This window comes from Eulemur rufifrons, chromosome 7 (genome assembly GCF_041146395.1).
Source record: "Eulemur rufifrons isolate Redbay chromosome 7, OSU_ERuf_1, whole genome shotgun sequence".
In the NCBI taxonomy this organism is placed as follows: Eukaryota; Metazoa; Chordata; class Mammalia; order Primates; family Lemuridae; genus Eulemur; species Eulemur rufifrons.
In genome coordinates this window covers 75,370,870-75,396,529 of record NC_090989.1, presented here as the reverse complement: position 1 = coordinate 75,396,529, position 25,660 = coordinate 75,370,870, and the positions used below count along the sequence as shown (strand labels likewise).

The window sequence follows — 25,660 nt, the reverse complement described above, 5'->3', positions numbered from 1 at the left end:
ACAGGAGCCTTGGAGACCTCTCAAGTTCTAAACTAATGACATTCCATCTCATTTAAAAGTTATTTGGGGGAAGAGGGCCGAATACTTGCTTTTAACATGATGACATGCTAATTTCATGAACATGTGAGTGCAGATCCTCACCTGCATTATTGCTTCTCTGCTTAATAGGGAATAGAAAATGAAGATTTTCAAGGGAGCATATAGGTGCTCCAATTGACTTGATTTTATATTTGAGATAACAACTTTACATACTGGCATTGGTGTCTTCTAGGACAAAAACTATTCTGGAGTACCACACCAGACCATATTGTTAGTGCTATTTCTGCCTTTGAAGCTATTAAGAATAACCCATCTCTAGCTGTGTAGTACGTGTTTGCAGAGCACAGTGCTGTGAAATGAATAAGTCCTGATAGATTGCAGAGAAGTAAGATATTTATGTCTGCATTTCTCTGACAAGAACTCTATGGGGGACTGAAGATATATGGGTGTGAGTGTGGTTTGTGTATTCATCGAGGACTAAAAGTATTAGTAGTATGTCTATATTGGCAGCAATGTTTTGAACTCAGTGGTACTAATTAAAATCACGTGATTTTTATTTTAAGCGTAATGTTTGTGATTGTTTTAATTCATCACCATGTGTCAGCTACTATTTGTAAGTTTACTTTCTTCTTTAATGTTGGAAGTACAGAAAAATACAAAGATGAAAACAAAAATTTTTCTTAATTGCATCATATAATGCAAAATTTTAACCTTTTAGAATTTTAAGCCATTTTTAATTTTCTGCTATATTCTTTTCTTTATTTCTATGTGTGTACACATATGCATTGGAATACCACAATATTTTGGGGGGTGTTTGGTTTTTTAAATAATGTATATATTTCTTATTTTAAATATATATTCATACATATAAATAGTAACATTTCTTATGTAAGAAATATATAGCGATATATATTATCTCTATATAATATGTATTTCATCCTTTGATTAAAAAAGTAATGTGTGATTGTAGTAGAAACTTAGGAAAATAGGAAATGTATCCAGAACACCCAAAAATCACTCCCTTAAAATAACCACTGTTATCACTTTGGGAATAAATCCTTCTAGCTATTATGTATGTTTTTGTGAAGTATAGATGCATATATTGTTTGACAGTTGTAAAACAATGTTTTCTAACCTGACTTTTTTTTTTTTTTTTTGAGACACAATCTCGCTCTGTCACCCAGGCTAGAGTGCTGTGGCGTCAGCGTAGCTCATAGCAACCTCAAACTCCTGGGCTTAAGTGAACTTCCTGCCTCAGCCTCCCAAATAGCTAGGACTGTAGGCATGAGCCACCATGCCTGGCTAATTTTTTCTAGTTTTAGTTGCCTGGCTAATTTTTCTTTCTATTTTTAGTAGAGATGGGGTTTCACTCTTGCTCAGGCTGGTCTTGAACTCCTGACCTCGAGCAATCCTGCCTCGGCCTCCTGGGGTGCTAGGATTCCTAAACTGACTTTAAAGCATATACAATTATTGATGCTTTTTTATTATTTACTTTTTATCATTTTTGTAATGTAGAGTTCTGTGGCATTAAGTACATTTACATTATTGCGCAGCCATCTCCACCATCTATTTTCAGAACTTTATCTTCCCAAACTGAAATGCCATACCCATTAAACAGTAACTCTGTTCTTCCTACTCCCAGCCCCTGACAATCACCATTCCACTTTCTATCTTTATTAATTTGAGTATTCTAGATACCTCATATAATTGAAATCATACGGTATTTGTCCTTTTGTAACTGTCTTATTTCGCTTAGCATAATGTCTTCAAGGTTCTTCTATGTTGTAACATGTCAGAATTTCCTTTTTTAAAGCTGAATAATGTTTAACTGTATGTAAATACCACATTTTCTTTATCCATTCATTGATCAGTGGACACTTGGGTTGCTTCCTCCTTCTGGCTATTGTGAATAAGGCTGCTATAAACATAAGAACATGAGTATACAAATATCTGCATCCCTGCAAACATGAATGTACAAATATCTGCATCCTTGCTTTTAGTTCTTTCAGGTATATACTCAGAAGTAGAATTCTTGGATTATTGATGTGTTTTAAAATATTTTCATTGCATAGTTTTTAATGATTGTATTGTATTTCATTGTATGAATATACCCTAATTTATTTAAAAAATTCCCATGTATCCACTGTTTAAATTTCTTATGACCTTTCACTTTATAAAAGTACATCACCATGAATATTTCCTGAAATTAAACATTTATGCCATCTCTGACCCTTCTTTGGGTTTGGAACCTGTGGCCTTGGGGCCACATGTGGCCTTCTGGATCCTTGAGTGTAGCCTTTTGACTTAATCCAAATTTTACAAAAAAAAAAAAAAAAATCCTTTTAATAAAGAGATTTGTTCTGTGCAGTTTGGATTCCATCTAAGGGCCACACTTGGCGATCTGGAGGGCCACGTGTGGCCTTGAGGCCGCAGGTTCCCTGCCCCTTTCTTACATATCACCAAATTACCCCACGGATCACCCATAAGGATTTTATAGATACAAACATTAATTTAGTTCCTAAGTCAAATTATAATATTGTCCTTTGAAGACAGCTGGAGTAACCCCATCCCATCCCTCATAGCCCCCAGCTCCAGGTAAGACTCCCTATTGAGCTTTACCAATGATACCAAAACGTGCCTCCGAGCTCTGGTTTTTAACTGAGAATCATCTACCGCTCTCCTTTTGAATTTCCAGATTTCACTTTTTTGAGTGGGTTTGTCTATAATAATTTGTATTTAAAAAGCTCTAAATGAATCGTGTTGTGTAGCTGGATTTGAGAAGTACTTCTCTAAATGTATAGTAGTATGTTCATATATTGCACTCTTAATCTGTTAGGTTGTTTTCCAGCTCGTGGGGTCATCGATCAAATGGACAGTACAGGTGGCCTAGTTAGGCGAGGGATGAAGCTGTGGGTACTGAACCCTGAATCATAAACGATAATTAGCAAGACGACTCAAGGAAGCAAAATTAGGGCTAGGAAAAATGATGAAGTAATTTTTGTGTTAAGTCAAAAACAAGTAGTTAAGTGAGGCATTTTATTATAACTAAAAATAGGTTAGCTGTGTTTGCGTGTTTCCCCATTGTACGAACTCAGAAACCAATTCTATTTATTTATTCAGCCATTATTTATTAAGTACTTACCTGGTACAAATGCTTGACAGTGAGATCAAGCTCTTATTGGGCATTAAAATTCTGAATATTTTAAGTGTTCAGAATCTACTCTTGGACTCACTGGGTTTTTGAATGTCAGTATATCTTCTTTGGTAGAGGAAGAGTATTAAAAGAGCAAGCAACATGTGGGTGCCCCTCAGCCTTGTGGCTCGACCAGTGCAGCTAACCTTTTATCTGGGTTAGATAGAAATATTTTTATTTGAAGAAATAGACTACTTATTTAAAAAGCGGAAAGAGAAAAATAACTGGAGTCTTCACTCCTTCATTGTTCAGATGAAGAGCCAGTCTAGACAAGTAATGTGGCTTTTCCAATGTCACTCAACTTGAAACAGTGTCAAAGCTGGATTTTTTTTCCCCCCCTAGGTCTCCAGAGTTTTAGTGCACAACCCTTCAATTGCATTGATCACCCTCCATGGTGATATTTCCATCTGCCAGTGTCCATAACTTAGAACAAAAGTTGCAAAGTGCACCTTATGCACTGCATTTGGTCTGCAGAAATTCTTTGCTTTCTCTCTAGTATTTATTAGAAACACACACACACACACACACACACACACACACACTCACACAAAGCTTTAAAGTCAGAAGAGGAATACTGGATCTATATTCCATGTGGCAGCAATCAGCAGCATGGTACAGCTGCTGCCTTTTGACAGGGTCTGCACTCTTCAGTTTTACCCAGTCTACGTCGCTCTATTTTTTCCCACATACCAACACTGAGGATCATTTACTGTCTGTCCTGCCACTTACTTAGTTGTTTTTCTTCTAGGATAGAAATACTTTTCTGTTTCTACATCTTGATCATCTGTCTCTACAAAACAGGAAAACTGTAGATAGACTGGGGAGGCCTCTTGTGTTCTTTTTTTTTTTTTTTTTAACATGTGACCCATTTCACTGTTTCATTACCTGAGAGAGATAGATGGTTTTTAAAACTCCAAAATATGGAGCCAGACTACCTGGGTTTGAATCCTGGATCTGCCTCCTGCTAGTTGTGTATCCTTGGGCAGCTACTTAATCTCTCTGTGCTTACGTATCTTCTTCTGGAAAATAAGGACAATAATATTGTTTCTGCCTCAAGAATAGTTGTGAGGATTATGTATAAATTATGTTCAACACAAAATGTTTACACAAAGTAAATGCTATATAAATGTTTCCTGTTATCATGCATTTTTTGTTATCAATATGTATTTAAGTTAGTGTTTCCTGCTGTAGGGGTAACCAGACAAATGGAGAGTTGATAAAAAACATTTCATCAGGTCTTTTCAAATAACCGTAAATAATTGTCATGAAAGCATAATTGAAATTGAAATATTCATAATCCTAATCTTGTAACAAGTCAACTATCGCTTTCCCATATTTTTCGTATTCCTTGTCCATATGGAAATAATACTTTATGTAGCTTCAATTGTGTTGTACAAATGATTGATTTCACATTGTGTTTTTCATTTAACATTTCACTTAACATTTTAAGCAGCTTTTGATTTCATTGTATAGCTAGAATTAAAATTTGATGAAGGAGTTTTGAGTCTTGTGTTGCTGTTTAAATGTAGATCTGTAATTTTTGTCTACTTTCCCTTTGTTACCTTAGGAAATTTTCTAAGTAGAAATCATTTTTCCTTGACATCATATTTTGCCCAAAATACTGAATAACAAAATTTTCTGAGCACAGTGACTATGATTTCTTTTGTCTTATTGTGGCTTGAGTAACTAAGCTCAGTGCCTGACACATGGCAGACTTTCAATAAATTTTTATTGAATAAATAATTTGGCTTGAATTTCTGGGATTTGTGGTATTATGATTACTTGGCAGTAAATTCAAAATATATTTTGTTTCAGTACATGTTGTTAAAAATTATTTTAAAATGCATTAGTCGCTTTCCTTTCTTAGTAAGTTTATTTAAAACTTGTCTGTTAACTATTTCTAGAGGGGATTTGAGTCAGCATCAGGTAGAACTTACATATATAGTTTGACCATTAAAATGAAAATTAGCACCTCAAATGCTTTTTGGAAAAATAATAGTATCAATACATCCCACAAGTAAATCCATTAAACTATTTAGAGGAAGGGAGAGACTAATGAGATTATTGTAATTAAGCATGCATTGAATTTATCACCATTTCTTGATTGTCAAGTCTATATGGGAAATGAGATAGTTATTTTGCATGGTTAGTTATAATCTGACAAAATAAATACGTTTATCCTGGGATACTAACATTCATTTGTTTATTCATCAAATACCTGTTAAATGCCAACTGTGTGTTATGATGATTAAGCCATTGGGGAAGCAGAAGTGAACAAAAAGGACATTCCCTACCCCTATAGAAGCAGACATATGTAAGTGTGATATGTGCACATGGGGAGAAGTGGAGAGCTCCCACTCTGCTGGAGGATTCAGGCAAAGGTTCTCTGAAGAACTTGACACTCAGTTCGAGACTTACAGGATTCCTAGAAATTAACTGGACACAGAATTTAGAGATAATTGGAAAGTATGTGGGTATAATCTCTGAGATGTAAGAGAGCTTGGCACGTTGGACATGAAGGAAGGTCAATGTAAGAGAGTGGCAGACATGTCACTCAAGGAGAACTAGAAGAGGAAGATTTGAGTTCATCCTTGTTAAAATACTTTTAAGCAGAAAAGGAATGTGAGTCAATTTGCATTTGAAAGAAATCACGCTGGCTGTCAAATGAAGGATTCATTGAAGGGGAACAATAGTAGAAACTAGGAGACCAGTTTGGATGCTGTTGGAGAATTCTTGGTGAAAACCAAAAAAGTGGCATCTTAGAATAGGATTGCAGCAGTAGAAATGGTGAAACGTGGACATATTTGAGAACTTTGGAATTCCCTATTTAGGGGATAGGATCAGGAGGAGTTAGTACTTGAATGGGAAATGAGGGAGGCTCAGGAATGACTCCCAGTGTTCTCATTTGAGCACCAACTGAGTTGATGAGAAAACCAGATGAAAAGCAAGGTCAGGAAAGATGATAAAAACAGTTTTTAATATGTTGAGTCGGAAGAGCATATGAGACATCCAAGTAGACACATGAAATAGTTGAGTATTTGGGCCTATTATTCTAAATACATATGAATAGTGTAGACAGAAATTCAGAGAGTCCTAACAACATAGAACGGTATATCAAGTTGTGGGCATGGTCCTGGAGACATGCATAGAGAAAGAGAAAGAAGGAATGAGGTCCAGTGTCAGATAAAGGGGATCATTTTTCACGGGCAATTGAGCAATGTTGTTAGCTATTGTCGTCAGTAGCAATTTCACATAAAAATTTTAAAAAGTACTTAATTTGTCTTAATATAAAATTCTATCTGATGCAAATATGTAGCTTTCTGGTAATGTAGGTTGATCCAGAGATAAAGATCAAAAAAATTTCCGGGGACATTTGGTTAACATTTTACTTTCAGTGGTTCTCAATTGGAGAATAAACCACCTACTGACCAAAGGGAGATTAGAAATGAATGGGGCCCTTTTTTTATTGTCACAGTGAGTATGAGACACTGTTATCATTTAACAGGTTGAGGGCAAAGCACATGACGGTCAAACCCAAGATGATGATTGTACTCCATTGAGAGACACTGATAGACTGTGGCTTGCAGGTTATAAAGTCCCAGCTGCCTGCCAAGGAGGGTCACGGTCCTCTCTAGGTTCTGTCCTCTGTAGTACTCTCTTTTTCCAAGTTTAAATAACTGCTCTGTTGCCTGGAGCCTACAGTAGATGACGTCTCTGCCTCTGCTAGCCCGGGATTATTGCTCTGTACCTTGTGGCTCCTCTACACCTATACGGGGCTGTGTGCATCATGTCTGTATAAATCAACTTTTGAGTGTGCTGTCATTTTTGTTGGGATCCTGACTCTCATAGCTATCTTTTACACATATTTGTCACAAATATAGCTTCCTAGGGATCTTGTAATTCTATATTTAGTTCCCTGTTAAGTTACAGAAAGTTGTTGGATAAAGAGTTATCTGTTTATTCCTTTTTTTTTTTTTTGATCCTAGTCTTTTAGAGGCAAACTTGTCATTTATGTTTGTAATTTAAGCAGCCTAGATGTTTATGTCTTAGTGGAGTTGCCTTTCCCTTCTGATTGAAGGTGGTTCCAGTAGGACCAAATAGAAACAGTTATAGTTTCCTCATTAAACAATTTATTTAAAAATATATATGCTCAAGATATTACTAAAGAAATAACTCAGTTATGACTCCAACTTTCTGTAACAGATCACAGAAAAGGCAGTTTCAACCTAGAAAAAAATTTAAGGTCATATTTTTCTAGTCAACCATGTCAGTCATAAAGTCAGCGTAGATGGAATTGAATGAAAGAGGGAATAAAACTTTGCTTTTCTTTGATGACTCAAGATCAGCAGAAACCCAGAGTTCCTATTTTGAACACTTTACAAACCCAACTATAAATGGAGACAGTGACTGAGCAACTGGGCTAATGATAGGCATGCTCTCTGCTGCAGCTGTAAAGTCTGCCCTCAAAAGCAGATACTTAAAAATTCACATACTTTGAAATTAAAAACCAGTAGCATTCATAAAGTAAACACAAAAGAATTAATGTAGACCTGACTTCTTAGAAGCAACTTTTTCCACAAATTTCTCTTTCCCTCTTTCTTGGCAAACACATACACATACACACACACACACACACACACACACACGCATGCACAATTTTAGCATTCCTAAAGCCTTTGAATTAAAGCATCAGTGCATAATTTCAGGAGCCATTGCTTTCTTCTAGGAAATATCTCACTAATAAGAGCTCTCTTTGTGGGATGAGATTTCCCTCAACTTTATTATGAATTCTTCTGTGTACATGCTGGCATGTTTCTGAATATTTTACATATCGTAACTATGTGTTTGAAAATACCATATTTAGCTATATATATTTTTTCGTTTGCAATTTTACATGCTTTACTGCATTGGAAGTGGAAGGGGTAAAGAACAGGAATTATTTTAAAGCATATTTATTTATGTTCTTCATGATTAAAGAACACTGTGCCAACATTCTCCTGGCCCACATATTCAATTAAATACATAGTGAATCTTTTCTACTTACTGAATTATTTGGTGCTTCCAAGCATTTATTTTTGGCATTTCATTTGATCTTTGTTTTTACAGGAATTTTTGAAGTTTTATCATGATTTAACATTTTTATTTTGAAAATCAAGCACATTTAAAAATTACTCTGCTGCAGCTGTAAAATTTGCCCCAAAAACAGATACTTCGAAATTCACATATTTTGAAAATAAAAATACAGATATATAAAATCTATAGATACAGATTATTTATCTATTATTTATATATATAAAAATCTACTGATATAATCATCTATAAATACAGATATATGTATATGTATCTATATATATATAGCTATATAATTTTCTGAGACTTTAATCTCTGTAGCAGTCCTTGTTATATGATATTGGTCATTTTCTAAGCATCTTCAACAGGTGCAGCTCTGTTAGGTTAATGGGGAAGGGTAGGATCCTAGGATGGAGAGTGTATGTCTCCTTGTCCCCCAGGAGTTTATAGTCTGTAGAGGAGCTAATGCATAATAACTGTTGAGTGGATGTCTACATTACCAATCAGAATTGGCTGTGGCCATGAGACAAGAAAAGACGAGGTGTGCCTCTTGTATGTCTGCTCTCTGTTTCAATAGGCTCTCAATTTCCCTTTTCCTCAAGTCAAAATAGCACATTACATTTCTCTAACTTGCTGCTCTGTAACAAAGTTTTAAGTATATGATACATTGTTATTGACTATAGGTACAATGTTGAATAGCAGGCATGTAGAGCTTATTCATTTTGCTTGACTAAAACTTTATGCCCACTGATCAGTAACTCCCCATTTCATCCTCCTCCCTGCCCATGGCAACCACCATTTAACTCTTTGATTCTATGAATTTGACTATTTTAGATACCCTCACATAGCAGAATCATGCGATATTTGTCCTTCTGGGACTGGCTTACTTCACGTAGCATAACATCCTCAGGGTTCATCCATGTTGTTGCATATTGTAGAATTTCCTTCTTTTTTAAAGCTGGAATAGTATTCTGGTATTTCCCGTATGCATATGGCAAGCATGTACTTTATCCATTCTTCTATCAATAAACATGTAAGTTGTTTTTATATCTTGTCTATTATGAATAGTGCTTTAATGAACATAGGTGTGCTAATATCTCTTTGAGATTTTGATTTCAATTTTGGGGGAGTAAATGCCTAGTAAATGAGATTACTAGATTCTATGGTAGTTCTATTTTTTTTTAATTTTTTGAAGAACCTTCATACTGTTTTCCATAGCAGTTGCGCTATTTTGCATTCCCGCCAACAGTGTGCTAGGATTCCAACATCCAAGCCAAAACTTGTTATCTTTTATGTTTTTTTTTTATATAGCTATCCTGATAGCTATGAGGTGATAGCTCATTGTAGTTTTGATTTGCACTTCCTTATGATTAGTAAAGTTGAACATATTTCCATATACTTGTTGGCCTTTTGCATGTCGTCTTTGGAGAAATGTCTATTTAAGTCCTTAGCCCATATTTTTAACCAGTTGTTAGTCTTTTATTACTATTTGAGATCATAAATATTTTTGTTATTAACCCCTTATATCATATGTGATTTGCAAATATTTTCTCCCATTCTACAGATTGTCTTTTCATTCTGTTGATTGTTTCCATTGTTGTATGGAGTGTTCTAGTTTGATATAGTCCCACTTGTTTATTGTTGTTTTCTGTTGTCTGTGTTTTTGATATCATTATCCATGAGATCATTCCCAAGACCGATGTCATGAAGCTTTTTTTTCTCTGTCTTGTTTTAGAAGTTTCAGTTTCAGGTCTTGTGACTTTTACAAATTTAAGTCTTTAATCCATGTTTAGTTCATAGTGTAAGATAAGGGCCCAGTTTCACTGTTTTACATGTGGCTATCTAGTTTTTCCAGCACCATTTGTTGAAGATACTCTTCTTTCCCATTGTGTTTTCCTGGCATCCTTGTCAAAAATCAATCAACCGTATACACATGGATTGATTTCTGGGCTCTCTATTGGTTCTATTGGTCTGTATGTCTGTCTTTCTGCCAATACCATATTGTTTTGATTACTGTAGGTTTAAAATATATTTTGATATCAAGAGTTTTAATGCCTCCAGCTTTATACTTCTTTCTCAAGATCGATTTGGCTATGCATGGTCTTTTGTGGCTCCACATGAATTTTAGAATTGTTTTCTATTTCTGTAAAACATGACATTTGGGAATCTTGATAGGGATTACACTGAATCTATAGATCACTTTGTGTAGGATGGACATTTTAACAATATTAAGTCTTCTAATCCATGAGCACAAATGACTTTCCATCTGTTTGTGTCTTAATTTCTTTCATCAATGTTTTGTAGTTTTTAGTACACATGTCTTCTCTTCCTTAGATGAGCTTGGTGTTTTATTCTTTTTGATGCTATTGTGAAGGGAATTATTTTCTTAATTTCCTTTATCAGTTGTTCATTGGTAGTCCACAGAAACAACTGATTTTTGTATTAGTCTGTGAACTCTTTGAAGGCAAGACCTTGCCTTATATATGTTTTACATATTAATACATAAATAATAATTAGCACTTATTTTATCATTCATGTATGTTTATTTTGTTTCATTGGCAATAATCTTTGTCTTCTTTTATTTTCTATTCTACTTTAGGGCTCTACTACTTCAACAGCCTCTCCTCCAGTTTCTACCCCAGTCACAGGGCACAAGAGAATGGTCATCCCAAACCAACCTCCTCTAACGGCAACCAAAAAGTCTACGTTGAAACCGCAGCCTACACCCCAGGCTGGACCCATACCCGTGGCTCCAATTGGAACACTCAAACCCCAACCTCAGCCAGTCCCAGCCTCCTACACCACGGCATCCACCTCTTCAAGACCTACCTTCAGCGTGCAAGTGAAGTCAGCCCAGCCTAGCCCTAATTACATGGCTGCCCCTTTACCAGGACAAATTTACGGCTCGGGGCCCCAGGGCTATAACACTCAATCAGTTCCTGTCTCTGGGCAGTATCCCCCTCTTTCAACCCGGGGAGGCAAAGATTATGCATATATTCCACCACCAGGACTTCAGCCTGACCCTGGGTATGGGTATGCTCCCAACCAAGGACGCCATTATGAAGCCTATGGTGCAGCGGGGCCTGGCTATGGGGGCAGAAATGACTCTGATCCTACCTATGGTCAACAAGGTCACCCAAATACCTGGAAGCAGGAACCAGGGTATACTCCTCCTGGAGTAGGGAATCAGAACCCTGCTGCGATGTATCCAGCCTCTGGTCCCAAGAAGACCTATATCACAGATCCTGTTTCAGCCCCCTGTGCCCCACCACTGCAGCCAAAGGTAAGAAACTCATTAACATAGTGACAGGAATAACGAGGGTGCCTGTCTTAGTCTGCCTTCCCTGAAAGCAAAACCTAAGGCAAAAGTGTATATGCTACTTTTTTCTTTAGCAAATACAATCTCAGGGAAACAAGAGTGAAGCATGAAAGGAGAAAGATTCTATTTGCAAATATGTTGCCAGTTATGACTACTGTTTAGTTCCAAGTGCTCAATTTTGAAGGATTGCTCAATCTTGAAGGATCATCTTCCAAAAGTCCATATGAACCATAGAATTTCAGGAGAATCAGTTCTGAGGGAGAAAGGGAAAATAACTGACTTTCCAATTCTTGCCTCCTATTGGTCAGCGCTTCCCTCTATGGCACAGGAACTTCCTCCACACTTTGCATTTGCTTGGACATTAAATAGGTCTATGGCATCTCATGCCTCAGCAGGAACAGGAATCTGTAGGTAAGAGGTGTGCAGGGCAAACTTGAGGGGAACTACTGTCAGGCTGTGCCCATGTGAAAGTGGCAAGAACTTAAGCAATACTGGTAGCACAGTGGTTGCTGGGGCAGAACAAATGGCCAAGGACCCAGGAGACAGGTGAGGCTAAGCAGGGCTAAGGTAATACAGACACCGGGCTAGTTTCCTTTGACAGGACTACAGTATAATGGGGCTTGTTTGTTCACATTACCGATCTTCCAGGTTTAACTCTATTGAGTGAGATTTAAAAATTCTTTAGGAGTGACAGTTGTTGTTGTTTTCTTTTTTGGTTGTTTGACTTAATTGTCAGTATGTGTGCCTTTTAAGTGAACATACTCAGTTACTTCTTCTGAATAGGTAAGATACAATACTACATGTAAATACTCACTATAACTTGGATTTTTCATTAGTACCGAAACCAACACAATGTTGTTTCCTCCCACCATCGTGAGAGGAATCAATGAGAATTGCTTGGAAGGGGTGAGATGGTGAAACTGAGCCAGTTTCCAGCCATTTGTGTTGGGACAGAGCCCTCCTATCCTTTTTACTAGAGCTATGAGAGATCAGAAAATTGAGAGCCTTTGATTAGCTAGAAGATGAACGATAATTTGGGGAGATGGATTAGGTAAAAGGTTAGACTATATTTTTTTAATTCTTTCTATGTTTTTGACAAGATTGTCAATTTTCAGAAAGATCTATTTATATTCACCATTGTATAAAGAAATTTCCTGATAAGGTATTTACTAAACCATTATTCTCACATGAGAGTATCTGCTCTGTTAATGGTTATCCCAAGTGGATTAAAGATTCCTTAGAGGAACAGAGCCCTTTCCAACAGGTGGGACCTGTGAGGAGCTGAAGGAATCCATGAGCCTTATGTATGACCATTACATGAATGTGGGCCAGCCATGACCATTTTCCAATACGGAGATTCCAAGTTAAAATTTTAAATGCTTTTAAACATTACTTTTTGTTTCTAAAGTCTCTTTATGAAAAGAAATGTTATTAAGGTTTTTTATTTGTTACTTAAATAAGGTTTGTCCCAAATAGTCAAGCTGGACCACCTGTTCCCTTTGTTAACATCACAGTATGTTTGCATCATTTCCTGGCCCCCAAAGCAACCGGTTCAGAGAAATTGAGATTATTCAACCATACCACACTTTTTTTTACAACTACAACAAATTCCCCATGGAAGATTACAATAAAAAATAAGACTTTAGATTGGGACAATTGCCGTTAGCATTTAAGCTCAAATATGTATACAATTTTGCTCTGTCCAAAGCAGGCTGACCGAAGGAAAGGAGATGGTGTCAGAGTTGTTAGCGGAGCCTGTCACCCCACTTGGGGTACCAGACATGAGAGAAAACAAAAGTGTGTCTAGTTGGAGGGAATACTCTGGTGAGAGGGACTGAGCCAGTCTTCAAGTGTTCTGTTTTCCCATTATGTCACTTGGCACTCTGGACAGTCCCTCTTCAGCGTTTGGAACCAATCCATTGGTGGGGGAAAAAGAATCAGCACCCACTGTCAGAGCTGGATCTAAGATGTTGGGTCCAGCCCCATCACTAGCATTTGGTCTGTCCCCACCAACCTACTCGGGAGGGGTAGAATGAATTTTTATTAACCACTTACCAGAAAACATGACACTTTGTAACTTTATTTTGTTTCTTGTTTGAATAAGGTAGTTATTCAAGATGATTTATTACATTATTACATATTTTGGATATCAGTAGATTTCATGTCATTTTTTAAAAAAAATTTGATATATTTGTTTTTCAACAGTGTCATGTGTTTTCACATCATATTTGATTGTGCATTTTAAAAATGAAAATCAAATCATGTACTTTTTGCTGTGATTATTAAGAAGAGTGCTTAGAGGTTGATATTTAGCCATCTGTGCTTTGGGAAAGGAGAAAGAGGCTGCTGACGCTACAGATAAATTCTGTGTGTGTTGTGGGGGCCTTGGCTGATGAAGAGGTGGGCTCCTTCACAGTTGGCCTTTGAGCAGAACACTGCAGTATTCAACTGCACCTGTGCACAGAGGCGCTTTTTGTCCATATATTGACTGTTTGGCTTAGCACTATGACTACTAACTTGAGAAATGAGCTCCAAATTCTTATCCCAGTTTTTCTCTTGACATTCCTCCTTCAGTTTGAGGAAGACCTCTAGACCTCTTTATGTCACTTTTCCAACCTCAGTAAAGTGGAACATCATCTTCACTAATTAATGATTGAAAAGGGCTTGGAAATTTCCAAGGGCTGAATAATTGCCAAATGAGGATTATGCAACTTTTCCACTGGCTTTCATTTATTTCTAGTTTTTTAGTCACTGATGGAAAACTTACCTTCATGCCTTAAAACAATTATACTTTATTACATTGACAATTTTTTAAGAGTTTGGCATTTAAGCCATTAAGAAAAAAGTCTAAAGTGATGAAAGACATAAATCCCTCTTATATTTGAGATGAGCTTTTTAAATTTTCCTATATCATAGAATAACATAAAAAAAAGAGAGAAGAAGGAGGAGAAAGGAAAGAAAGAAAAGGAAGAAATGAAGAAAGTAAAAAAAAAAATAAAAATTAGAGGCCGGACATGGTGGCTCATGCCTGTAATCCTAGCACTCTGGGAGGCCAAGGCGTAAGGATTGCTGGAGGTCAGGAGTTCAAGACCAGCCTGAGCAAGAGCGAGACCCCGTCTCTATTAAAAATAGAAAGAAATTAGCTGGACAACTAAAAATATATACAGAAAAAATTAGGCTGGTATGGTGGCGTGTGCCTGTAGTCCCAGCTACTTGGGAGGCTGAGGCAGGAGGATTGCTTGAGCCCAGGAGTCTGAGGTTGCTGTGAGCTAGGCTGATGACACAGCACTCTAGCCCGGGCAACAGAGTGAGACTCTGTCTCAAAAAATAAATAAATAAATAAATAAAATAAAATAAAATTAGAACCTGCAAAGTTTAAGTGGATTATGATTATATCTGTGTTCCTATAGCGTGCTGAGCAGTGAATTCGCATGCTACAGTGGGCCATAATCTGTCTCCTGTATCATCTGAGCTGAATTTCTTGAGAAATATTGTTATACTAAGTCTGTACAAGGAAGAACTGTTTTCACTGGTAATCCTCTTATAGATGCAGTGGAATCTTTTCTCTTTGCTGATTTATAAAAGGTAATATTAGCTGCACGTTGCTGTGTAGTTCACAGAACTCTTGTCCTGCGCATTATCTTTTCATCCCTGTGAGATGGGTTGTGTTATTTTCTCTAATATTCAGATAAGGTGCCTCAGCTTGACAGCACCAGAGCCAGGACCTGGAGACAGCACATGACTCCCGGGTGTAAAAATCAGTGGCCAGGCAACTTTAGCACCCACTTCTTATCATAACACCTAGTCTGTGTCAGCCTCTGTTCTGTTAAAGGGACAGATATTTGCCACATAGTGTGTGAAAGCACTGGTGCTCTGCATCCCAGAAAAGTTGGAGAGTCCCATGCCACCTGGTTTGGAGGTTAGATTAAATTCTGAAATCATCTGATATTACAATTTCTTTGAAAAATCCTTCAGGAAGATGAGAATTTGAAGATCAGCTAACCATCTCTCAGTGAATCTAACACAAAGTTTTTCTTCTCTAGCATTAGAAAAGGTCACTGCTCTTTATGTGAGTTTTGAGTGTGGGGGTATGTTACGGTTCAGAGAACAGAGTAGAGGTAATGAACTGCTGGGGTCAGTGCGGAAGTGACTCCCAGACCTGTGATTTCTGTTAAGATTAAGAAAGTATTTGAGAATGTTGATATAGTAGCATTTCGAACATTCCAGCAATATCAGAATATTTAAGTGTCTTTTAATTTTAGGGAGGAGAAGGACATATATAGTAGATGCACTGCAAAGAATTGCTAGCATTTTGGAGAGAATTATTAATATCTTTATGGTAATCCCTGTGCTGAATGTCTCTCATGTCTGGGATCAGAGAAGCAAAAACAGAAGAGATGTTTAGGGTGGGCAGAGGGATGGATGCAGACGCATGCCTCAGGTCAATTGCTAATACCCGGATATGTGTGAAGATGAGAATGGAAGAGATTGTGGAGGAGGCCAGTGACAGTAATTCCTCTTTGCACAAGACTTTTCAGTTTTCAGAGCACTTTGTGAATCTCACAAAATGTACGAGCATTAAGCCCAGGTAGAGGTTTCTATCTCTCTCTTACAGATGAGGGTTCAAAAGCTCAGTGATGAGAGTCACTCATTTAAGGTCATGGGAGAGCCACACCTCCAGTTCAGGTCTTCTGAAGATTATCTCTGTGCTTTACCGGTGGCAAACCACTGAATCTTGGCCTGCATTGGTGTTTGGAGAGGAGGAGCTCCGCAGCAGCACCATCGAATGTGGCTCTGCTGTGACCCATGGTACACGTGGACATGTATGTAAGTGGGCTTAGGCACTCGTCCTGCAGTGGGGATGAGATCAGCTGTTGGAGGGGAAGCACCTGTTAAATCCCTGCCTGGCACCCAGGCTTAGTGCCTTGCAGCTACACTTCCTCTTCCCCATCGCCCAGACACAATTTGTCCCGAGGTTCTTTCTACTGTTACAAAGTCTCAAATCTATTTCCTTATCTAAATCCCACTTAGAACAGAATCCATTTGTCCTCATTTCTCACCTGAACCATTGAAATGGCCTTTTAGTTAATGTCTCTACCTTTAGCCATCTCCACACCCGTATATCCTACCCATAATACCAGATTAATCTTCTATAGTTCAGCTCTAGCCTTGTCATTAATTGCCTTTTTCAAAAAACTTAACAAGTTCCTAGCCAGTTAGGGAATACATTGAAACCTCAGACTGGCTTTCCAGTTTTATCAACCCCTTTGAGCATTCTGGCTCCCAGCCTCTAAATTATATTTTTAGCTAATTCTCATCTCTATGGTTTTGTTCACCAAACTCCTCCTTCCTGGAATGCCTCCCCAGTCCTGCCCCAAATAAATAAAATATTTGCACATCCAAAATAATTAAAAATATTTATTAAAGGTGGCCCATTAAGATTCAGTTAAAGTGTTCATTTCTCTCAGAAACTTTCTCCTCTTCTTAAAATTTAGTTGTATGTTATTTCATCCTCTTTTTGAATATTTTTACGCTCTTACTATACTAGAATCATTTGTGTACCTGTATCCCACCAATCTATGCCCTAGCATAGATTATACTGTAACTTTTAGGGGATTGAGATTGTGTCTGAACAACCCTGTGCCCCCTGGAGTAGGTAACATGGTACTTAAAACAGTCCTGTTTAATGAATATGCTTGAAGGAACTCTCTTTGTCCACCTAAAATTAAAAAGTAAGTCTTATTTTAGAATTTAGCAGGTTGTTCAGCAAAACACCAAAACCAAAACCTATTCTGCCAAACCAACTTAGTTGCCTCAGTAACACAAGCGTTATCACGTCAGTAACTCACTATTCAAAGTAGCTAGATAATTTCTCAGGTTCGCTATTGTTCTACTACTCTAAATGTCGTAGTACTTTTTTAAAGAGCAGGTGTTTTTAATTTTGGTGAAGTTCAATTTATCAATTTCATCTTCTATAGTTTATACTTTTTGTTGTTTTAGATATTCCTGCCCCTTGTGGTCACAAAGCTTTTATATTATGCTTGCTTGCTTTCTTTCTTTCTTTCTTTCTTTTTCCTTGTTTTATTTTAAAGACAGGGTGTGTTGCCTAGGCTAGAGTGTAGTGGCATTGTTATAGCTCACTGCGGCCTCTCAAACTCCTGGTTTCAAACAATTCTCCTGCCTCAACCTCCCAAGTAGCTTGGACTACAGGCTTAAGCCACCACACCTGGCCCCATTTTATGCTTTTTTTAAAGATGTTTTACATTATAAATTTAGGATTATAATTCACTTCAAGTTCATTTTTGTGTATGGTGTGAGATGTATCAACATTTATTTTCCCCATGGGAATATTTCAGTTTTTCCTATGCAGTTTGTTGAAGATGTTTTCTCTCATTGAATTACCTGGATGCCTTTGACAAAAAGCAATTGACCATATATATTTGGGTCTATCTGGACTCTATTCTATTCTATTAATTTACAAATCTCTTCTTAGGCCAATGCCATACTATCTTCATCACTGACTTTTATAGTAGGTTTTGAAATCAGGCAGTGTGAGTTTTCCATCTTTGTTCTCTTTCAAAAGTGTTTTGACTATTCTAAGGCCTTTTCATTTCCATATAAATTTTAGCATGAAAATTTAGCTTGTTGATTTCCACAAAATAGCCAGCTGTGATTTTGATTAAGATTGTGTTGAATCTATAGATCATTTTGAAAAGAGCTGATACCTTAACAATATTGAGTTCTCCAATGCGTGAACATGGTGTTTTTCTTTATTTATGTCTTCACTAATTCTCCAGACTGTGTATCATAGTTCTGAACATACCTTGGTAAATTTATCCATAAGCATTTCTTATTTTTGAATGCTATTGTAAATGTTATTTTTTAATTTCAATTTGGAATCATTTGTTGTTAGTATATAGAAATACAATTGATTTTTGTATGATGACCTTGTATCCTGTGACCTTGTTAAATTTAAGTGTTCTATTAACTTCTTTTTTTTTTTTTTTTTTTTTGTGAGACAGAGTCTTATTCTGTTGCCTAGGCTAGAGTGCCGTGGCGTCAGCCTACCTCACGGCAACCTCAAACTCCTGGGCTCAAGCAATCCTCCTGCCTCAGCCTCCCAAGTAGCTGGGACTATAGGCACACGCCACCATGCCCTGCTATTTTTTTTTTCTATATGTATTTTTAGTTGTCCAGATAATTTCTTTCTATTTTTTAGTAGATACGGGGTCTCGCTCTTGCTCAGGTTGGTCTCGAACTCCTGAGCTCAAGGGATCCTCCCACCTTGGCCTCCCAGAGTGCTAGGATTACAGAGGTGAGCCACCTCATCCAGCCTATTAACTTCTTTAATAAGACTCCTTAGGCTTTGCTACCTGCTCATTTCATATGCAAACAAATTATTGATTCAGTTGCTTTTTCCTTTAAGGATAAGGGTCTATGCATGAACTTCCTGTATTTAAAAGATTTGCTTCCTGATTGCAGAAGAAACACTATGCTACAAATCTTAAGGATGTAAAATGGAAACTCTCCGCTCTCCTACACTGGCCTATTAAAACTGTCAGACACAGAAGTAAATTTCAGAATCATTAGGTCATAACCCCTTAAATTTACAGAGGGGAAAACTGAGGTCTGAAGAGTTATAATCACTTAAGAGTTATACAATCAGTAAGTGACACATTTGAGTGGAAAACGATCTCTTCTTTATTGACCACAGTTCTTCTCTACATTGGTTAAGAATAGTTCAAGACAGGTGAGGTCAGAAGTAAATAAGCTTTAAAAGGTGTAATAATAGCTATTGCCAAAATGTTTTTATCTCCTATCTTTAGGACTCTATCACCAGTTTCGTAAGCCAACAGTGATGGCTCCTATTCTAGTGCTCCTCCTTCTGTCTGACAGCTTCTCCAGACTTCTTCATAGGCTCTGTGTTATTTTGACTCAGTCCATAATCTCTCCCTCCTGATTTAGAAGTGATCAGGATGGATGTATTATACTAATATACGAAGAAATGTCTGTGAATATTATTTATTCATTTTATTTATCTAATCTTTTTCATAGATTTATTTAGTTGTTTAAAAATATCCCAGGTCTGTAATCTTTTTGTAAAGTTAAACAAATCATTTTAACAAATGATTCAGGCAATATGCAATGCTTTGTGTTTAGAGCGAGAGAACTTCAATTTACTGGTGTTTTGTCTTATTTAAGTTCTGTAACAAAACAACTGCCTGACTTCTTGATTCCTCTGGGAACCTCGTTTCCGTGTTGGCCAGCCGCACACAATCGTATGGTCCTATTTCATAGGAGAGACTACAGTTGTTCTCTTCCCCAGCAAACAAAAAAAATTAATCATCACTGATGTATAATTAGTGTTGAATATTAAAACTTTGAAATATTTTACACACAGAGTATTAGGAAGTATCTTATAGTGAAAGTAAAATATTTTTAACTAGCACAGTACCCAAAGTGCCATCATCCAATAAACAATGCTTTACTTGTTGTTTTAGTTCTTTTATTTTCTGGAATATAGAAAACCCAACTTTTAGAAATACTCTTAGCAAATAACACAGTGATTGCTTTATTTCATCCTTGGAATTCAGGGAATGTTCTTCAAAAAGTACAACTTGATTACTTTTACAAGGTTGCTAACTTAAAATTACATTTTTAAAATATGTGATGGTAACATTTAACATTTTTACAGTCTCTTATCAAATTTACAAAACACTTTATTATGGGAAAAACTCTGTAAGATGTTTGGAGGTAACTTGTCTAGTATCCTACCGATACCAAATGCTCGAGAGAGGATGAGAATTTCAGTCTTCCGACTGCTCGCCCCATGTTCTTTTCACTCTATGGGGCTTGTCTCCTTTCATAGTTGTATGTGTTTATATGTGTTAGCTCATTGTACAGTTATCCACACATAAAATATTCCTTGGGCCCAGCAGTTTAGAGAATAAACTGTATTTGGAAGACATAACATATATTATTTAACAATATTTGAAACCCAAGATTCAATACACATTGTTATCAAGAGTTAAATTGTTGAAATTATGTATACCCTGAATCTAAATTCAAGGTAATAGTCCCCCTTTTATTAAGTCTTTATAAGTATTTGGTATACTTATATTTTCTCAAATATGGACTTCTTCTTTGTTTTCATTCACATCTAGAGATTATTGAGAAAAAGGAAAGATGAGGTTTAGATGTGCTAGTTGTACTCTTTATGGATCTGTCGGTTAGCTGTCATTTGTTTTTCATGGTTCATACATGCAATCCTTAACATAAATCTGAATAAAGTTACTATAGATGATATTCATACTTTTTACCAGAGGAAACCCCATTTTTAATCCTGCATCCATCCCATCCAAATGACACAAAATGTTAATGTAACAACTGATGCTGGCAGTCTCTGCAGGGACAGAAAAATGAGACCTGGAGAGGAGTTGAGGAAGGCAGCCTGGGGAATATGGACCAGGACCCAGCACACTACGGGCCATGAGCCAAATGTCACTTGCTACCTGGTTTTGTAAATAATGTTTGCTTGAAATACAGCTATACTCACTTGTTTGTTATCTGTGGCTGCTTTCACACTACAACAGTAGAGCTGAGAAGGTGCAACAGAGACTGTATGGCCTGCAATGCTCAAAACATTTTCTGTATGTCCCTTTACGGAAAAAGGGTGTTGGCCCCTTATCTAAAATATAAGAAGGACTTGAATCTTGAATCTTTAGCTGGCGGTTGTTGCAACAGTCAGTGGAAATTTTCGGGGAAGGAAGAGCTAAATATCAAAATCAAAATTTAACCTACTATTTGCAGAATGGGTTCTGTATCCCTCCTGTTTCTCTCCTCCTGCTAGACTCCTATTTAACCTTCAAGAGCCACCTCTAGTATTAACTCCGTGGAGAGGCTTGAGCAATCACACCGTCCCCACTTGTTATTAGTTTGCCTTTCCTCTGAATTTTCTCACAGCATTTTTTCATTCCTTTGCTATAACATGCAAATTATTGGATATTTTTAAATATGTAATAACTTTATTGAGAAAATTTGCATATAATAGAATTCATCTGTTTTATATGTACAATTAAATTATTTTTAGTATATCCACAGTATTTTTATAATATATATTTGTAATATAGTATATGCACAACCATCATCACAATCAATTTCCTTATCCCAGAATGAAACTCCATACCCATTAGCAGTCACTTTTCATTTTCCTCAAACCCTTCAACCCTAGATAAACACTAATCTAATTTCTGTATCTCCAGATTACTAATTCTGGACATCTGTGACCATATTCTTAGCATATGTTCAAGTTCCATCCATGTTGTAACATGTATCAGTACTTCATTCCTTTTTATTGCTGGATAATATCTCATTATATGGCTATATCACATTATATGTATCCTTTCTCCAGCTGATGGACAGTTGAGGTTTTCCTACATTTTCACTATTATAAATAATGCTTTTATCAATATTTGAATACAGGTTGTTGTGTGGACATAGTTTTTAATTCTCTTGGGTATATACCTAGCAGTGAAATTGCTAAGTCATACAGTAATTTGATGCTCAACATTTTGAGGAACTGCTGGACTGCTTTCCAAAGGAGCTACACCACTTCACGTTCCAGTATGTGAGGGTCCCACTTTCTCTATATCCTCCCATCCCATTTGATTTTAATCATGTTATTTATCTATCCCCCAAGTAGAAATTTGTGTTCCTCAGATGTCTATTTGAGGAACATCTATTTCAGTTTTGTTTCTTGTATGCCTAACATAGTACCTTGCATGTCTCGGGCACTCTTGAATAAATGAATGAATCAATCCATCAATCAATAAGTGAAATGACATTTATTGAATTGACCTCGATCCACATACAGTTCCTATGACCAAGTGTTGTTTATGTGGGTTTTTAATAGATGTGTTTTTAGAGATGTTCTATTTTTTATTCCAGCTACGTTCTTGGTCCTCTCTACCTGTCAGATCCTAGTTTGTGTTACCAATTGATTAATCTTCATTTAGATGCAATCTGTTTTAATCACTGAGGCTAATTTTTCAGCCTACGTCATCGTAGTTTTCTTTTCCTTTGCTGTGGTCAGTTTGCGATGCTTTAGTCTCTGTCCAGGAGAGCATGATGCTATATGTAAACTTCTGAAGCTGGTTTCATCATCAAGGGTCATTGATGGAAATAGCACTTCCTGATGGAAATGCCACCTCCTGATCTCACCCCCACCCTTGGCTGCTCCTCCTGTGTACCCTTGTCCTTCCAATAGCAGTGATTCTGCTCTTTTAGGAGCTAGGTCTACAACCTGAAGTCATCCTTGAGTCTTCCCTTTCCCTCACACAGTAAATGTTTTCATGTGTATCTCTGAGAGTATCTAAACTCTGATTACTTCTCACCACCCCCACTGTCCTTGCCCTGGCCAAGCCCCTTCCTATCTCTGCTGGGTCATCACCCTTCCTTCTGCGGCTTTGGTGCTTCTCTCTTGTGCTTCTTTAGCCTATTCTCAACACAGAGTGATCCTATAAAAGTCATATTATTTCAGTTTCCTGCTCAAAACCCTCCAATGGCTTTCAGTCTTAGAGGAGTCCAAAAGCCAGGACTATGCTTACAAAACCTGTTTGTCATGCATTAACCCCGTGACCTCCTCCACCCCAGCCCTCTTCACTTTCCCCCAGCCACACCACATGCAGGCACACTCCTGTTTCAGGGCCTTGGCTTTGCTGTACTCTCTGCCTGGAATGGTTTTCCCCAGATATCCACCTGGCTCGTTCTGTCATCTCCTACAGGACTTCACTCAAATGTTACTTAGTTGGAGACGTCTTCCCTGATCACCCGATCTAAAATACTTCCCCATGCCAAAGTCCCTATCCACCTTTGCTGCCTCATTTTCCCCTGTAATATTTACCACCACCTAACATGTTATGTATTTTAATCATTTGTTCTTCTCCCCAAGAATGCAAGTATCACAAGAGCAGGAATTTTTGCCTGGTTTGTTAATGGCTAGGTAATAAACACTGCTTGGCAAGTAGTAAGTCCTCAGCAAAGATGTGTTAATAAATGAACGAACAAGTGCTGATCTCAGAATCATCCCCTCTGAAAATGGTTTATCTACATAGCTCTGCAGTGTTGTAACAGTGGCTTTTGCCATGTGGGAAAGGGTACAAAGCCCTGAGATTCTTCCATGTAAGACGCCCACTCCACGTATGATTGCCCCAAGCTTTATGTTCTCCCCTTCTGCATCTTTCATGACTTAAGCTTCCCAGCCCTCCCTTTAACCCCGTGTGTTGTCTACTTTGATAGTGCCTACGTAAAAGAAAAAGCCTGGTAATTAAAATCAAATCTAAGTTCAAGTTCCAAACTAAAAGGAAAATTATAGCTTTAGGTGTGATGGCAGATGTGTAGATACTTTTTCACTATAAAATGCCACACCTACAGGAGGGATTATTGTTAAATTTTGGGAGGCTTACACTAAAGATGGACTAAAATTTGAAATGATAGATGGTCCTGTTCAGTGTTCTAAAGCTAAGCATATTAATAGTTACTAATACTGCTTTTGTCATGTATTTTCATACATAACCTTCTCAGTAACACTTCCAAGCAGATAATGGTATAATTTTCATTTTTTCAGATTAAAAACTGATAATTGGAGAGGTGAAGTAGTTCCCCCAACTCAGACACTCTTTCTTTTATGACATTTCATGAATATAAACAGTTAAGTAGTAAAGCAAAAGGGGTCAATTTTATTGGATGCCAACACATGACTTCATTTGTTCATTCATTAAAAAATTATTCGACCCCTAGTTTTTGGTGCTAGGGTTAGAGTCAGAAGCAAGATAAAATTACTTTTGTCTTAAAGCTTATATTCCAGTAGTGTACTTAAAAGAGAGATAATAAGACATGATTTGGGATAGTGATACTCTGAATAATATAAAAGGAGGATTTTAATGTGGGATAGAGAGTAGCGATTCAGACAGCCTACCCAGGGAAGCTCTTTGAAGAGCTGACATTTGAGCCAACACCTGAATAATATAAAAGAGCCAACTCTTCTAAGATGTGAGTGAACAATATTCCAAGCAGAGGGCAAGGGTGAGTCCTCTGACCCTGGCATTTACAAGAATAGAAGGAAATCTGGGGTGGCTGGAACATCACTGGTGGAAGAGAATGGAATAAAATGATGCAGGAGAGCTAAGCAGGGTCCTCCTCTTCGGGGCCATGGTAAGGATGTCGTCTTTCATTCTAAGTGATATGGAAATCCACTGGAGTGTTTTTAGCAAAGGAGTGATAGGCTCTGATTTTGTCATAAGATGATCCCAGCAACTGAGTAAGACTGGAATTGGTGTTGAAAGATTGTTTATGCTCCAGTGTTTCTGTGGTTTCTCCTAAAACTATTGAATAAGTGGTCTTAGGAACTTGCTTATTGTTAAGTAGAAGAACTTTTATATTAAGAAATATAAAAGTATGGGTCACTTCAATGCTACAGAGTTTATATGTCTAAATTCCTGTAGTTGCATACTTAAGCAGACTCTCAGCATTTAGCTCTAGGGATAGTGGACGGGTATGGTTGTTGAATGAGAAGTGAAAATATAAAATATATATTACTCTCTCACAAATAGAAGGAAATATTTTCCCAAGACAAGTGGTAATGGAAATAATAATGGTTCAAGAGTTGCATGTTTTATAAAAATCTTAAAATTTTAATTACTTTCCCAAAGAAGATATGGTATAACACCACTTTTTTAACAGCACTTGAGCAGTTAAAAACTGAATACTCTAAAGTCAGGGATGGCCAGGTGCAGTGGCACGTGCCTGTAGCTCCAGCTACTCAGGAGGCTGAGGCAGGAGAATTGGTTGAGCCTGGCGGTTCGAGGCCATAGAGGGCTGTGATCTTGCCTGCAAGTAGTCTCTGCACTTCAGCCTGGGCAACACAGCAAGACCTCATCTCTTAAAAAAAAAACAGAAGCCAAAACAAAGTCAGGGGTGGTGTGGGCCTGGCTGAGACATTAAGGTTTTACCTGTTTCCATCCTGTGATGGGGCCAATAGG

The 25,660-nt window shown here is 37.3% G+C and overlaps 1 protein-coding gene across 1 annotated transcript in view; it reads left to right on the top strand.

Moving 5' to 3' along the window:
- LPP (LIM domain containing preferred translocation partner in lipoma) overlaps nt 1-25,660 on the top strand; it is a 645,020-nt gene that overhangs the window by 383,833 nt on the left and 235,527 nt on the right. Inside the window, exon 8 of the mRNA XM_069472792.1 lies at nt 10,902-11,585. Within this exon, the coding sequence (XP_069328893.1) occupies nt 10,902-11,585 (684 nt within the window). The remainder of the gene's footprint in view (nt 1-10,901; nt 11,586-25,660) is intronic.